The sequence below is a fragment of the Silurus aristotelis genome, assembly GCF_946808225.1.
Source record: "Silurus aristotelis genome assembly, chromosome: 16".
NCBI lineage: Eukaryota > Metazoa > Chordata > Actinopteri > Siluriformes > Siluridae > Silurus > Silurus aristotelis.
Window position 1 is genome coordinate 3829849 of NC_139589.1, and position 17307 is coordinate 3847155.

The following is a 17307-nucleotide window of genomic DNA, read 5'->3' on the forward strand; positions in this document are numbered from 1 at the left end:
GCAGGTAGTTGGTGTAAAAGAGGCAGAGATAGAGGACAGGGTGGTATGGAGACGGATGATCCGCTGTGGCGACCCCTAATGGGAGCAGCCGAAAGAAGAAGAAGAAGAAGAAGAAGATTCTAATAAAGTCTATCTGATAAACATCTTCTATCCACATTTACAAGGTTTGAACAGCCCCAACCTTTCAAACACTTTTGCTGCACCTTTAAATTGTTCCGTATCTCTAAATATATTTCTAAAGCATTTATTCAAACCAGCGCAGCCCAAACAAGTAAAAAGCAAGTTTTCTTATGCAAATCATTATGATGAATCTAAGAATACGCAGTTAAAGATAGCCTTTGGTGGCCAGCGGCTTTTTCCCTTATAAGTGTTACCACAACATTTCGTAAATTTATATTTTATTCACAATAAAACAACAACAAAAAACAACTATTTAAACTAAGAATATATCCATTTAAGGAATAAATATGGTCATTTTGAATTTGATAGCTACAACAGGTTTCAAAACAGATTTTTTTTTGCAGCTTGATCAGCTCGGCCTTGTGTTTTGGAAGCAGGTAGCAGACCAATCAGAATTTCTTTCAGTATCTTAAATGTAGACATTATAAATCTTTTAGACCTTCTTAGATATAATAGACATATTAGATATGTGCAGGTTCTGTATGTGGAGTGAGATATATGACGAAGAAATAATACTCTAATATACTGTAATACTCTAATAACTACTGAGCACAACAACTAATGACTGAAAAAATTCAGTTTTGTAGGTTTCATGGGTACAGATGGTAAAACCTAAAAAAGTATAAATATTGTGCCATAAAAAAATACAAAAATGCTCCAGCGTGTTTTCTGTATTTAACGTAATTCATTTTGTAATTAATCTTCTTCTTCTTCTTCTTTTGGCTTCTCCCATTAGGGGTCGCTACAGCGGATCAACAGTCTCCATACCCTCTACATCTGCCTCTTTCACACCAACTACCTGCATGTCTTCCCTCACCACATCCATAAACCTCCTCCTTGGTCTTCCTCTTTTCCTCCTTCCTGGTGGCTCCATCCTCAGCATTCTCCTACTGATATACCCCATGTCCCTCCTCTGCACATGTCCAAACCATCTCAATCACGCCTCCCTCAACATGTCCCCAGAACGTCCATGTGCTGTCCCTCTAATAAACTCGTTCTTATGATGTCCATCATCGTTACTTCCAGTCAAAATTTCAACATCTTCAGCTCTTCTACCTCCAGCTCCACCTCCTGTCTTTTACTCAATGCCACTGTCTCTATACCATACAACATCACAGGTCTCACCACAGTCCTATAAACTTTCCCTTTCACTCTTGCAGATACTCTCCTATCACAAATCACTCCTGCTCTCACTCTTCTCCACCGACTCCACCCTGCCTGCAATATTTTCTTCACTTCTCTAACACGCTCTCCATTACTTTGCACTGTTGACCCCAGGTACCTGAACTCCTCCACCTTCTCCACCTCTTCTCCCTGCAACCGCATCACTCCACTGCCCTCTCTCTCATTCACACACATGTACTGTCTTACTCCTACTGACTTTCATTCCCCTTCTCTCCAGCATGTACCTTCACCTCTCCAGGCTCTTCTTAACCTGCTCCCTACTCTCACCACAAATCACAATGTCATCCTCAAACATCATAGTCTATGGAGACTCCTGTCTGACTTTGTCCGTCAACTGTCCATCACCACTGCAAACAGGAAAGAGCTCAGAGCCGATCCTTGATGCAATCCATCCTCCACCTTGAACCAGTCTGTCGTTCCTACTGCACACTTCACTGCTGTCACACTGTCCTCATACATGTCCTGCACCACCCTCACATACTTCTCTGACACACCTGATTTCCTCATACAGTACCTCAACTCCTCTCTCTCCACCCTGTCGTATGCTTTCACTAAATCTACAAACACACAATGCAACTACTTCTGACCTTCTCTATACTTCTCCATACTGTTGCTCACAGATGGTCACCTCTTCTCTCAGCCTGGCTTCCACTACTCTTTCCCATAACTTCATGTTGTGACTAAACTTTATTCCCCTGTAGTTACTGCAGGTCTGCATGTCTCCCTTATTTTTAAAAACTGGTACCAGCACACTCCTTCTCCTTCCTCAGGCATTCTCTCACCGTCCCAAATCTTGTTAAACAATCTGGTTAAAAACTCCACTGCCATCTCTCCTAAACATCTCCATGCTTCTACCGGTATGTCATCTACTGTTGTCAAAAGTTGATTTGGCTTAGTGAAGCAGGATGCATATAATAGTCCTGTACTGCCTCCAGTGGCAGGTCGCGGTGCTACAGTTGGCTTAACAGCAGCCTGAATTGTCGCGAGATTTTGTGAGAGTTAAAGAACCGCTCTGTTCCGGTCTGTGTTTTCAGTCCCACACAGCTGACGGAAAGAGTGATGGCGGACACAAAAAGCTGTGCGCCGCAAAAAGCTCGTCTGAGTGTTAGAACAGCTCGGGTTAGTTTGTTTTTTTACACGGTATAAAGTGCTAGCCAAGGAAGTGGAGTTATTCAGCTCCTGAACCTCAGGCCAGGTAATAAGTGCAGTGTTTTACCGTTCGGCTTCTGATAATCACATTACATCATCATTTCCCTGTGCGGTGCTAGCGTTAGCTAACCGTTACCTCAGAGCACTGCACCTGTGTCTCCATTACACATTACACACCTGCACCTCAGAATTATTTCTGAAAATATAATAATTATGAGGTCATTTAAAAGCAACACAATTAGATAACGAGACTATGAAGGTTATTTGGTGTTTTGTTGAGTCACTTTTTAATCTTGATATTCTGCTCAGTTTGCCTTAAGAGTTTTACCTTAATTTCATAATATTATCATTTAATAATAATAATAATAATAATAATATAACAATACATTTCATGATATAATAATTGTAAATTATATTGGAGAGAGAGAAGAGAGAGATTAGTGCTCGCGCTTAATTTACATTAGATTGCTATAGTAGATTGCACTTAACTTTATATTGCTGCTGTTGTTTTTCTAGTAAATTCATTATTTTCACTAAGATTTTAGGTCAATTTTAAGGTTTAGTCCTCTCCCGCTCATGCACGAGGTTTGATCAGTGCCCTTACTTGTGCACGAGCTTTGATTAATCCCTCCACTTGTGCACGAGCTTTGATTAATCCCTCCACTTGTGCACGAGCTTTGATTAATCCCTCCACTTGTGCACGAGCTTTGATTAATTAAGATGATGTATAAATATGATGATTTTACAATTTTATACAGATATAATCATCCAGAAATGATACAGAATGTACAGAGTGGAGCAGAACTGAAGGGGTATTGATCAAACCTCATGCACGAGTAAGGGGCTTGATCAATCACCCTTCAGTTCTTCATGAGGTTTGAGCAATCCCCCTTTTTTGATTAATCCCTCCACTTGTGCACAATCTTTGATCAATTCCCCCATTTGTGCACCCCCCCCCCCCACACACACACACACACACACACACAAACACGCTTGTAAATGAGGTTTGATTAATCATGTATTGGGTTTGATCACCCCACCAACACTACCACTCCTTTACAATGTTTGATCAATATTTATATTAAAATATACACAGTATCTCACAAATTGAGTACACCTTCAGATTTCAATAACCATAGTGTATCTTCTTATGGGACAATACTATAGAAATAAAACTTGGATATTTTTTCGATTGGTCAATGTGCAGGTTGTATAGCAGTACAGATTTACTGTCCTCTGAAAATAACTAAACATACAGCCATTAACGTCTAAATAACTGGCAACAAAGAAATGTGAGGGGTGTACTCGCGTCTGCCAGATACTCTATATGTACAGTATATATACAATAATAACCCCCCCCCAATTCACTTCTTCTAAAGGTCGTCAATCCCTTCTCCCCTATTTCTTCATAATGTTTGCTTCACTCTGGCATGAGGTTTGATCAGTCCGTCCACTTCACAAATATTAATCAATTCCACCTGTTGTTCACAAATGTTAGACTGATCTCACCCACTCCTGTGTGTAGTTTGAACATTACTGGAAACAGGATATTTTATTGTGTAATTTTAAACCACATACCGATCATGACCAGGATATAGTAGTTCCTCACTCGGGGAGTGTTCTCATTTGCACACTGTGTTCTCGTGGTGTGTCTCTGCTCATTGATGTTGGTTGTTGGCATGGATTTGTTGCACTTGGTTTTAAAACGGCGTCATTAAAAGATTAAAATCGGTGTTTCCGTGTAATGTATTTCTTTTCTTTCTTTCTTTTTTTTTTTTTTTACCACAAATGCATCATATTTCACTTTCATGTGTGCTGTGTGAAGGTGTGGTTGTCGGGCATGGTTGTGAGAAGTGTGTGGTTACAGCAGGAGATAGCGAGACATTCAAGTTTGCTTTCTCACGCGATGGTAAAGTCGTCCCTCTTCCAGACCTGTGCAGGAATCACCGATGAGCTTTTATTAGCGTTACTATCATTATAACTACTATTTGTATTTATATATTTGTATGAAAACACATGACTTGTTTGTCTTGCAGTTCCATCCCTGCACTTCTTTTCATTATCCCACGATGCTCAGTGTGCAACCTTCAGCTGGTGTGACTCAGCAGGATCCTGCCCTTTAGCAGCAGTACCTCAGGCCTCGAACCCTGCACTGGTAAACACTCCGATCATTTTGTTTCTGTCTCGCTGCAGTCTGCTTCAGCCAGCCACGCTCTAGTGCAGTATCACCTTTCACCGAGAGAGGAACAACGTTCAGCTTCGACTTATCAGGCGGAACAGTAGAGTTCATAGAACTTTGCTTTTTGGACCTTTTGCTTGTCCCAAATGTGTTTTTTTTTTTTCCCCTATTCAAAGCTTTACTGCTTGTCCCTTTGTGTCCTGTCTAAAGTCTTTACAGGAACATGATCTAACTATATGGGACAATGTATATTGATGTACCCTGCGTTCATGTCTGGGTTTTTTAGGTCATTATGGGATCTGAAATCACTGAGGGTCCTTAAAGCATAGGCCTGCGCGTCCGTATTGTTTATTTATTCACGGGGTGAAAATCAGAACTAATACATTTATTATTATGCAACATAAAAGAAGTGTGTTTGAAATCTTTTTGCAAATTTATTAAAAAGCTTGTAGCATCAAACTCAAAAAGACTTGAGGCTGTAATTGGTGCCAAAGGAGCTCCAACAAAGTATTAAGCAAAGGCTATGAATACTAATGGACTAATATTTATATTTATACTTATTTTTAATGTTCATGAAATAAATCCCTCCTCCCTATTTTTATTTATTACATTTTTTTGGTTAAAGCCTACAAAAAGGTTGAGCATTTTCTCTGTGTATCGTATTGCCTTGCACATAATTGCTCATTTCACAACATGATTTTGTCTGTGAGCTGCTGATTGCAAGCAGCACTGAATCAGCAGCAGTTTCAAATGTGGATTGGAATATGATTCGCTGACATTTTGTTCCGGTCCCCAGACAGGTGGGAGCCAATCTGCCACTTCCTTCCTTTTTTCTACGTTTCTACCTGAAGACAGAATTCACCCAGAGTCGTCATGGTGTCCAGACCTGGAGACCTTCCTGGTAAGAGTGGACTAATTTCACTTTTTAAACGTTCTCAGGTTCATTTAAAGGTTTATAAACCTTGGACCTGAATAAGGCCGGACTTTAGACACAGTCGGTTTAGCAAATAACTCAATTATTATAATTATGAAGACTTTTTTTTTTTTTTGGTTTTTGTTTCTTTACATCCACAGTTGATCCTAATACTTGCACAAATAGTTCAGTATGGTGAAGACAGCCACTGACTTCACTGTTCAGACAGCTGGGGGGGTATTTATTACATTATTAAAGTGTTAGCCTTGATGATGACGACTTTCTGATACTTCGAAGGTTGTAGCAGAGCAATGGGACGATATTGAAAACCAAACAAAAGCCAGGTCAGATGGAACTCGGGGAGCATGTCGCAGTAGTCCAGTCTTACAATAATAATAGACTGAACAAACAAGCAGAGATAAAGAGAGGAGAATGTTGTGAAAGGAGAGACTTGCACAACCGAGTAAATACAGAACTTCTCCAAGTTTGCCAGATGGTTGTCCAAGGATATTGCTTGCCTAGTGATGTTTATTGCCTTTACAGTCATATATAATGTGTGTTTCAGCCCTGGAGGCAGGTGAGGGTTTTATGGGGGGCATGTCTATCCCCACGGGGATGACACGCCGAGCCCTGAATTATGATGACAACCTGGAGCGACCCATGTCCCCTCCACCCACTGACATCAACATCACCAACCTATGGAGGAGGCCCGTCATTCCCGAGAGGAAGTTCTCCCGATTGGCCGAGGTGAGCTCACTGTGTTTTTGCAAACTGACTCAACACTTCGAGTACAAATGCTGTAGGATACACCGTTAGTCATCATTCCCACAGAAGAGACTCATTTATGGGTGGATTTTGTATGTCGGAAATGTGCATATCGGTTTACAAAAGCTTTGTGTTTTAAAAGGATAAATAGCCATGTGACCTTTTCTATTGTTGTATTGTCACTGCTCGATCTGTTGAAACAATTTACGGCAGTTTCGGCACTAATTCTATTGATGTACACTTTTTTTTGGTAAAATATATAAATTCAATTATATTGATAAAAAAAAAATGGCACGAATTAAATTGATTAAATAAATGGAAATATTTTATTAAGTAGTGTACATTTGTTAGACCCCATTTGGGGAATACAGATGTGCATATATTACATTTTCTACAGATATATTCTACATAACTGTCCCACTTATTTCAGCATACTTTAACAAATATCTGCATTTAAGAAACACATAAGGTTATGATTTTTTTATTTATTAGTTTAATTCTATAGATTTTCTTCTATCCTTCATTCATGAAATTGTCAGGATTTTCTACTTTTTAGAGAACATTTTTCAGGCTGGATATAAAACACAAAAGAATCCAGACTTTCCTATACATTTGCCGATAACAGGAAATGTCTGTGCGTTTCCAGTATTTAAGTTTATCTAGTGTGGGTCTTTGTTGATTATCATACAGAAAGTTTACAACCCAGTTGCAGCTTCTTGACATAAATTGACCACCTCTAGCAAATAGTTTGGTATAGAAGTGGCTTTTAATTCATTTAAAATAGTTTATAATAGATTTGGGGATTTTTGGTAATTACAACGTTTATCAATTTCTGCTGATTCGATTCGCTTCAATTAAAGGATGGATTATATTTGGTGCGAGATCATTTAGAACAATAAAATAATTTATTTTACAATTTTGCCACCTTGAATGTAAATTAACTACATAAGTTCGACTGCATTACATTCCAGGAGGGCGAATTAGAAAATTCCATAAACACCACCGCTGCAGGTGAGCCCACCCAGCCTCCAGCTCCTGTGGTGAAAGCCAAAGCATCTTCAGTGCTCATGAACTCCCGCATCATCAGTAAGTCCTAGGGTTTTTAAGTAACAATTGTAAAAGCGCCAAATACCTTTGCTGCCTTGAGTGTTGTAGCTGCTGGAGAATTTCTGCTTGTGTTCCAGAGCAGACTCATGAGAGCAGTTTTGAGAAGAGAGCGGGGCTCACCGATACTGGATACGCACCACACAAAGGCCTGGCTGCTGAAGAAACCCACTACCACCGCATGGTTCAGTCACTGCAGGTCCTTTTTCGAAACCATGTCCAAAACGAGAGCCATAAAATAAATAAATTCACTTTTCTATAAATATAATGTGGTTTCTGTGATGCCGTCATATCTTGTAGAAATTGCACGTGCAGAGTGTCGACGTTAAAGACGAGAAGTCACCCTCAGCTCAGTCAACACCAAGCGGAACTCCTCAGTCGTCCCCCAAACAGAAGCGCAAGTATGCAGTCGGTATCATCATGCCTTCTGATTTGTGTTAATATTTGGCTAAGTGTGTGTGTATTTGTGTGTGTTTTTTTGTGTGGCAGGAGTTGGTTTAGCAGCCAGGGCTCAGTGGCCTCCCTCACAGGTTCAGAGCTCAGCTCCAGTTCCAGCTCCAGCATGGATCTGGGATCCAGTGAAGGAGCTGTGGAACGCTGGGGCTTTTTCGGAAGCCGGCCTCAGGTCCACAAGTCCAACACTGACCCTGGAGGAGACCACGGCACAGCAGGTACAACTTACAGAAAAATGCATTTAGTGAACTTGTTTGGAGATGGTTGAGACTGCAAGGACTTCACCACACTGTGAACACCATCCTGACTGTGAAGCTTGGTGGTGGTATCATGTGATAAGGACGCTTTTCCATAGCAAGGACTGGGAAAGTGGTCACGGTTGAGGGCAAAACAGATCCGATGGTATTATATTTATCAATATTGAGGAAAATGACATGCCTTCAAACTAAAACAAAAAGTAACATTCCAAATAAATAAATAGTTACATTAAAGTGAATAAAAAAAAAAAAAGACTCTTCAAGTAAACAGCGTTGGCGTTAGTGATTCGCCTCAAGAGGCCGCTCTCATTCTGTATAACACAACCCGGAAAAACTATCAGTGTGGATTTTTGCCAATTATTTCAGCAATCAACCATCAGTGTTGATTAATCTGCAAAACTGATGAATCAGTCGACCTCTAGTAAACTTCCAGTGGTCTATTATTAAATTATTTTATATTGTACCTTTAGAATTATAGTTCCTGTTTTATAGGGTGCATCTCAAGTTCAATTCTTTCTCTTACTTTCTTCTGATTTATTTTTCACAATAGATTGAATGGATTGTAAGTCCTTACATCTTCCCACGTAGCTGGTTTGGCCAAGTTCTAAAGTTACATCCTGGTTGCAGGTGTCAGCCTTTTGTAGCTAATGTGACATTTGGCTGGAAATATCACTCGCAACAGAAATGTAGACTGGGTTAACTTGGTGCTGCTCATGCAAGCCAGAGAAACCTTTTTATTGTTTTCGAGAACAATACCAGAAGTAGAAGTTTTTTCCATGTGAAGATTGGTTTGGATAAATTCAGGATTGCATAACTCTGAGAATAATTAGCTCATCAAAATGTGCATTTTATTATGTGCATATTTCAGAAGTATTCGCAACAGCTGGATCCATGATCCCAGATCACATTACACATTAGATTAAGTTTGCTGTGTGAATTCCCGAAATGTCGATGATTTCACATGGAATATCGGTGGAATGTGGAATATTTGTTCATGACTCGTCTGCAGATTTATATGCAGTGCAGCTTGCATACAGTATGAGACAGAATACAATTCAGGCATTGTGCGCAGCAAGCTGAGCTGTTGACATCCAGAGATGGCTCTCTGGCAGTAAATCCACAATCTGATCTTTGAATCTCCAGAACAGAACATTACTGCTGAGGCGTCACTGAATACCTGCAGTAGGTCATTGCTCTCAGTACACACACACTTCCGGTTTAATCCTCTTTGATAATGGTAATGTGAATACTTCTGAATTAACAGCGTTCCCCTTGTATATTTTTCAAAACAGTTTTATTGCCAGTGGCAGTTTGTTACCTAGTGAGCAGCAGTAGTGGTTTGTTTGTATGAATAATTAAGTTTTCATTGGCTCTTTGTTTGTCTGTCTGTCGGTCTGTCTGTCTATCTTAATTTACTTGTATATAAATGTGTGTGTGCTATATAGAGATTTAGAGATAGCTCGATCGATCTGTCACATCTCAGAAATGTTCTTCCACTACTGTATTCTAAGTCTAATCAAAAGACCCCCCCCCCCCAGATCCTCTAACAACTTCTGAATGCTTTCCAGATGTTCATACGATGTCTTAACCACTCCTTTTCCGCTGTGTCTCGCAGGTGGCTTTGCGTTGCAGTCCTATAAAGGTGCTCAGAAGCCCACTCCTATGGAGCTGATGAAGGCTCAGGCCACTCGGCTGGCCGAGGACTCCGCAACCTTTAAAACTCCACCCAAGATGGAGATTCCCAGCATGGACGGCACAAAACAGGCCGCGCGGCCACACAAGCTCAAACCGCGTGACATGAACGTCCTGACGCCCTCTGGTTTCTGAGAACAAGCCCCTATACACCTGCTCACAACACGTAGCCGGACTACCCTGCTCATTTCCTTTTATTTTTCCCCTCCATTCATCATAACCGCTTTCGTCTCACGTGTTGTGTAAATGTTACGCCTCGGATTAAGACTGTTAAATGAGGTGCCATGCTTTTCACACACCAACACCCCCCTCACCCCACTCTTTTATTTGTGTATTAAATTAGTCTACAGTATTTCCCACAAAAAATGACCACTGCTGTACCTCTTTAATCCGTACTAAAAAAAACATCATGTTCTGGGTGTAATCATCACTCGTGCCTGTTCCATAGTTCAGCAGTGAGGCGTTATTTGGTGGACGCCTTTTTTTTTCTCTATGCTTGCGAAATGTCTCGTGAACATGACTCGTGGAACTACATCGTCGCTTTAGATTAGTTTTGACCTACCGTCCTGGCGTCTCGCACACGACCGGTGTTTTTTTTTTTTTTTTTTTTTTTTTTTTTTTTTTTTTTTTTGTGATTAACGTCGACGGAGCAGCTGTACATTAGAGATGTTTTAATTTAATTATTGTTACAGTGCGAGAAATTCAACCTGTAAATAAACCCAAATACAACATTTCTTTCTCTCTGTGTCAAAAAAATCCTCTCGGGTTGTCATTTATATATTGCCGTGAACGCTAGTTTCTGAATATAGAAGAGAAGGGATTAAATAAGAAAAGCTTGATCTTGGTTGTGTGTGGGAAAAGTAGCGATACACAAAAGCTACCACAAAGAGGAGACATTGCCAAGAGATGTAACGCTACACCCGAAATACGCGAGATCATCGGAGAAGTCACTAGAGCAAGGCTTCTCAGCTGGTTTGGAGCGAGGAGGACTTTTTAAGTCTGAGACAATGTTTTTTTGTTTTTTAAATGTATTAATTTAATTTAGTTTACAAATTTGTATTAGTGTTTTGTTTTTTTGTTTTCCCCCCCCCAATAATCTGTCAATCAAAATCCCTTCTTATGTATTAGAGAAACGCTGAGTGGACCCTGAGGAGTGCCCGGACCCCACTCTGAAGATGTGCCCTTCATGATTAAATCCACTGTCCTGGAAAGAAGCTCTTGGTTCTAAGTAGAATGTGTGTTGGGCCTCCAAGTGCGAGTTCTCACACAAGCCCTGCTGTGTTTCTTCTGCTCGTGTGTGTGGTGTCATTGGCAGCTCAGCCCATGTCTGAAGCTGCCATGGTAAACACGTTTTTCCTGGAAGTCCCCCCCCCCCTTTTTTTTTCTCTCGCCACCCCTCGGGCTCCCTCTCTCTCCGTGATGCTGAAGTTGCGCCCTGTGACACACTGTAGGTCATTTCCTGCATCTGGCGGCCTCCCAGAGCCGCGTCTGGAGTTAATCGAGAGCCTGGTGGTCCACCCACAAGCGGGGCTTGCCAGGGGTTCTGCAATGTGCGAGTCATTGTGATAGAGACCATGAGATCATGGTCTGAACACCACACTGGACATGTGTTTGGGGCCTTGGAATTAGAAAGCACTTTGAAATAAGAAAAATTGTGCTTTGAAAAATGACACGTTCTCTGCGTTCTAAAGTAATGCCACCGGGAACCCTAGAAATCCTGTAGGTAAAATCTGACTTCAGTGTCCATTTAAAATTCACTTGAGTAAAAGTACAAAAGTATTTGCCTTCAAATTTACTTAAGTATCCAAAGTACTATGATTTATTACAGCTATAATGTTCCTGTTATCATTTTTGTCCCAAGACTCTTTACTTCATCAACTCAGTTTATGTGAAAAGACTCTAATGTGAGACACAGCACACTGATCTGTTAATAGAATGATATTAACTTAAATACTAATTGATTTCTATTCAAATTATCATGAGCCAAAAACCTTCTTTTCAACTACTGCAAAAATATCACACAAATGAGGCCACGTCTGTTGTGGCGAGTTCGAGTCCGGAGTTTCTTCATCATTTATTCCTCTCTAAATGTTCTACTTGCTGTTGAAATGAAGCTGATTGGTGGTAAGTAGATGCACCACAAAGCGCCAATACAAACAAGTTCAAAATAAAATGCCACTCGACCCTGATTGGTGGGATTCTGCATGTTTGACCAGTTAGGTTTTTATCCTTATAAATTAAAAGGAACGACTGATTTTACAAATTGTAGTTAAGTAAAAAGTAAAATATTTGACTTGGAAATTTTGTGAAGTTTTAGTAAAAGTCTCCCCAAATGGAAACACTTAAGTAAAATACAGATTCGTGAAGAAAAAAACTACTTGCGTCCAGGAATAAATTCCATTCACTTAATTACTGTCCACCACCACTGATTGTTTTAAGTGTTTCTGCAGAGCTGAAAAATCATCAGTTCTAATAAAAGCATCTTTTTGTTGAAAATACTGTTCCTCAAAAGGTTCTTTGGGTGGTATGGGTTGAACCTTCAACACGGAACTTTTTAAGCATTTTCAGAGAACGCGCCCAAGTTTCTAGAGGTGTAGTTCTTGTTGAGGCATTTTGTGTTTAGATTTCTGTACATGAGCATGCAGGAAGTGAGGAATTCTCAGGAATTTAGGCCTGTTAGAGAAGGTTAGACCTTTTTTTTTTTTTTAGTTTTTATAATTTTATTTCTGTACCTTGTAGCATTTCCAAATCCTAAAATGTATTGTGTTGAAAACAAACTGCTTTAAGCGTCATGGACCAGACGTTATTGTTCTATGAGACAACCTCTTCTTCTTTCGGCTGCTCCCATTAGGGGTTGCCACAGCGGATCATCTGTCTTCACAGCCTCCTTTTCTCTACATCTGCCTCTTTCAAATCAACTACCTGCATGTCTTCCTTCACCACATCCATAAACCTCCTCCTTGTTCTTCCTCTTTTCCTCCTTCCTGGTGGCTCCATCCTCAGCATTCTCCTACCGAAATACCCCATGTCCCTCCTCTGCACATGTCCAAACCATCTCAATCTCGCCTTCCTCACCTCGTCTCCAAAACGTCCCACATGCACTGTCCCTCTAATTAACTAATTTCAAATCCTGTCCATCCTCGTCACTCCCAACGAAAACCTCAACATCTTCAGCTCTGCTACCTCCAGCTCCACCTCCTGTCTTTTACTCAATGCCACATTGTTCTATGAGACCTCAAAGCCCAAATATTCTTACGTCCAAGTGGCACCGTTGGAAGACATTTGAATTGTAATAAAAATACAATAAAGAAAGAGAAGGCATTCGAGATGTTCTGAGAGAGTATCCTGTGCTCACGTTACACGAAATCGAAGTATTTGGTATCGAATTCACGCTGAGAAATCTTCCTACACAAAGTTTGAGGTGGAAAAGAAAGAGCTTCTTGGGCCAGATGCTGCATCTCGCACACCGAGTGCGGAAACACACTGCTGCCTTTCTTTCAGGCCACATTTTTTCAGAAATGTGAAAACTCCCTCTAACAACCATTGCAACACTTCATTTCCTGAGTTGTGATTTAGGAGGGAGTGGGGAGGGAAGCCCAAGAATGACTGATCACACTGGACCATGAACAGGGTCCATAAATCACAGTGCAGCTCTCAGGGATTTATTTCCTTGTGCCATAATGGTTAAAGAAACACGTTGCTTGGTTATTTTTGTTCGTACAAGGAAGACGTTTAAAAATATATTCCCTTTTTACTTCCTTGAGCCTTTATTTCTATTTCCTCGGTATTGTGCCCTTGAGGTGCTGCTTATTATCTGGAGATTCTTAATTTTTGCATTAATGGGATTAAACCAGTTTGGCATTAAACAAGAAAAAAGGAGGTTGAAGAGGAATTACAGTAATGTGCACCCGATGAGGACGGTGATTAAAAGTGACTTGCACGAGAATATCTTCATTTAAATTAACGAGGTCCTTGCCTGAGAATTTGTGCAACCCTGTTGGAGATCTCAGGGACTTGTAGCAAACCGGCGAATAATATCAAATCCAACAGCGTCAGTGCTTTGTGAAATGGGCCAATCAGAAGCTTGAAGGGAAACCTTCTCACGCACAAGTCAGAGTTTATCTCCTAAAATACAATTCTTTGGAAAAACTTCCTGCTACTATTTTATTCAAATGCATTCCTTGTTGGACTTGAGCTGTCCAGATGGCTCTTGTGAAATTCTGATTTTCAGGGTATACTCGTTATTTCCCGCTCGTTACTCATCGGTTTTGAATTTCTGCTCTAGAAAGCTTTGGACCCGGTCGCTCTTTACAAAATAGAGCACGCTATGACGACGTGTTTGCATTTGCAGTGTGTTTAAGCAGCTTCCATATTATCGGTAGACAGATTCGATTTCAGTGCACCTTTCAGAATGGCACAACCATCAGCATTGCATCCCACCTTTAATGGATCATGGATCCCCCTGTGGTTCTTCTCCAAACTGGTGGAAGTTGGAAGGACATTGTATAGAATTGTATCGAATATCTATGTATGCTTCGAATTAAGATTTCTCTTCATTGACACTAAGATTCCCAAACATGTTCCATCATGACGATGTCTTCGGGCAGAATATAATTTCCCTTTGTTGGGTAACTTCTGATTCAGATTCAGATTATAACTAACTTTATAGTAAAGGACGTACTGGATCAGAAGGTTGGTGGGTCAAGTCCATACTCCTCCAAGCTGCCACGGAGCCCCTGAGTCAGGCCTTTGACCCTTTTTGCACGAGTAGCTCTGGTCCCAACTGCATTACAAGCTTGGTTATATCTCAAAATGACTTTTTTTTATGGGCCCTGAAGCAAAGCCTTTAACTCTCTTTTTAATAGTGACCCTGCAACCAACATTCTAACTTGGCTTGGTTAGCTTGGCTAAATGCAGAGCCCCTGAGCAAGGCCCTTAACCCCATAGCTGCTCAGTTTTATGAACGAGATAAGTCGTTCTGTATAAGAGCGTCTAATGAATGTAGATTTGTTTTTTTGTTTTTATGAGCCCTAGAGCAGGAACTCTAACCTTCTTTGCACCAGTGTCTCTGGCCCCAACTTAGAACTCAGAGTTTTGAATGTGTGCAGAAATATAAGAATTTTGCTGTAATGGATATTTCACAAATAAATGCTTCTTTTACCTTTATTGAAACTATAGAGTGTTGTGTCTTATTTGCTTCCTTAGTACCTTCAACCCATCAAAAGTTCTATAAAAAAAGATCTATAGTCCTTTGAGAAACAGTTCAACATCAAGGGTTCCAACATGAAAAAGAGCGTTAATAAAAGGGGGTTCCTCACACTTTCCTCATTCATTTTTAGTCAAATCTAAGCTTAAAACATTTTGATCCTTTAATATCTGATGCTTGAAGATTGTGAGAAGATACCAGTTTACAATTTTGATAGTTTCCCCTTTGTGTGGAGTTTCTTATGTTCTTCTTAGGTCCTCAGTTTTGTTTTCTTCAGGTTCTCCTCCTAAAAACATTATCTACTCTTAATTTTTCTAATGTATGGGTAAGAATGTCAGTGTTCGTGTGCATGGACGAACAGTGTTCTATGTTCCCTGGACAGGAAGTGGATATTCTGTGACCCTGACCAGCAACAGTTTGCAAAGAATCTGTCAAAGGACAACAATCAGACTGTATACATCAGACTATATACATTAGTCGATTTCTGATTATGGCTCAGAGGAAAGGAACACTGTCTATATCCCGGTGATTCTTTGGATAGAAAATTGGAAAAAAAACACCTTCTAGCATTTTGCACAGATTTATCCACTGACCTGAATATTAAGTCTGTTATTAAGTGGATCAGGAAGTAGAGTGTGGAACCATGTTTAAAGGGTCATTGTGGCACTTGCTACATTATTACTTTATATAAAATCTCCTTGTTAAATAATCTATTAACCTGCATTCTTAATGCCAAAGTGCCCTGAGAGGTTTTAGATAAGATTTTAGATTTCCAATTTCCCATCTAATCATTTAATTCTCACTTAAAGCAATGCACTGAGAACTTCCTTCATGTATGCAGTCTTTATATATGCAGTAGAAATAACTCTCATGCATTGCTAACACCTTCAGCAACCCGAAAGCCTTTGAGCGAATAGATTATCTGATAATCAACGATGAGTTCAGCAATGAGCATGTTTTAAACTGGTTCTCTGAAAAACTTCCATTTATCTGGCTTTACCTTTATACCAGCAATGCCAGTAAGAAAGTGTGTCAGAGGGAAGAGGAAAGCAGCCAAAATCTGTGCTGCAATGTGCAATAAAGTCGGTACGTGCACCATATTATACAACCAGCAACAGCACATAGTCCCTCGTGTTATCTATTTTATGAAGTACAGGGCAGTTTCTAGTCTTTTTGGCACTCTAGGCAAGATTCCCATTGTCACCCACAACCCCCACTTTCCCAGTGGTACCACCCTCCCCCTACAATGCTCCACTCCCATACTGTACAAATGAATCGCAAATGAATTTTTATAAAAAAAAAAAAGGTTAAACATTTAATAATAGTGATTGCAAAATTGCCTGAAATGAAGTATGTAAACATATATATAAACTATATAAACAGGTACTTATTAGCGAGGGAGTAAGCAAGGCAGGGGGTGTTCACTCTGGCACCCCCCAGCTGGTTGCGCCCTAGGTGACCTCCTAGTTTGTCTATGCCTAGAAACGTTGCTGATGCAGCACAATTGTCCGACTCATCTGTTAAAGTTCCGCAGCACCACAGCATATCTGACCTCCTATAACCCCTACCAAGTGCTTCACCTTGTTTCAAAGCTCTGAAGTTACATAAGTAGGTGTGGATTTGAAATGAAGGCAAATGGCATGTTTTCGTGAGATTTCTACATAAAAGAAAATGAAAACGTTTAAATGGAAACTGGGAAGGACAAAATAGTTTGAATTTCTCAAGTTAATGGTAACTGGGTTCTGAAGCCTGGAGGCACATTGTGTATAAATACTGATCATTTTGCCACTAATTTTTCTCTCTGACGTGTCATGAGTTTGCCCTCTGGTTGATTGCGATCAAACTGCAATAAACTCTATTTTTACTCTTTTTCTCATCCGCATTAGCATATTTTTCGGAAGAGAATTAATTCCAAGAACTTTGTTACAAAATAAAAAAAAAAACTAACAAAAAAATACCCCTTATTGTTGTGGCATTTTTTCCTATACCAGTTCATAAAATAGCTTGGAACTTTTTTAGCCGATGTCCAGCTCATGATGTCCAGCTTTTCTTAAAAAGTCCGTCTTGTAAATTTCCTTGTAAGTGCGACCAAATTAATCGCAGCCATTGTGAAATAAAACAAAACAACTATTAAATCCAGCCAAATATATTTGAGCGTGTGCAGTTTGTTACAGATGCTGGTTGTGAGCTCTGACTTGTGCGCCCTCTGACCATCCAATCAAAG

The 17307-nt window shown here is 40.1% G+C and overlaps 1 protein-coding gene across 1 annotated transcript; it reads left to right on the top strand.

The window, feature by feature from the left end:
• Positions 1 to 2364: 2364 nt before the first annotated feature.
• kiaa1191 (KIAA1191 ortholog) lies at positions 2365 to 10608 on the top strand. The gene is made up of 9 exons (XM_083564647.1): positions 2365 to 2560; positions 4551 to 4669; positions 5490 to 5594; positions 6172 to 6353; positions 7343 to 7457; positions 7556 to 7674; positions 7776 to 7876; positions 7965 to 8146; positions 9801 to 10608. Exons 3-9 carry the CDS (start codon positions 5567 to 5569, stop codon positions 10010 to 10012), a joined length of 939 nt encoding a protein of 312 aa, XP_083420773.1. The 5' UTR covers positions 2365 to 2560; positions 4551 to 4669; positions 5490 to 5566; the 3' UTR covers positions 10013 to 10608.
• Positions 10609 to 17307: the final 6699 nt, after the last annotated feature.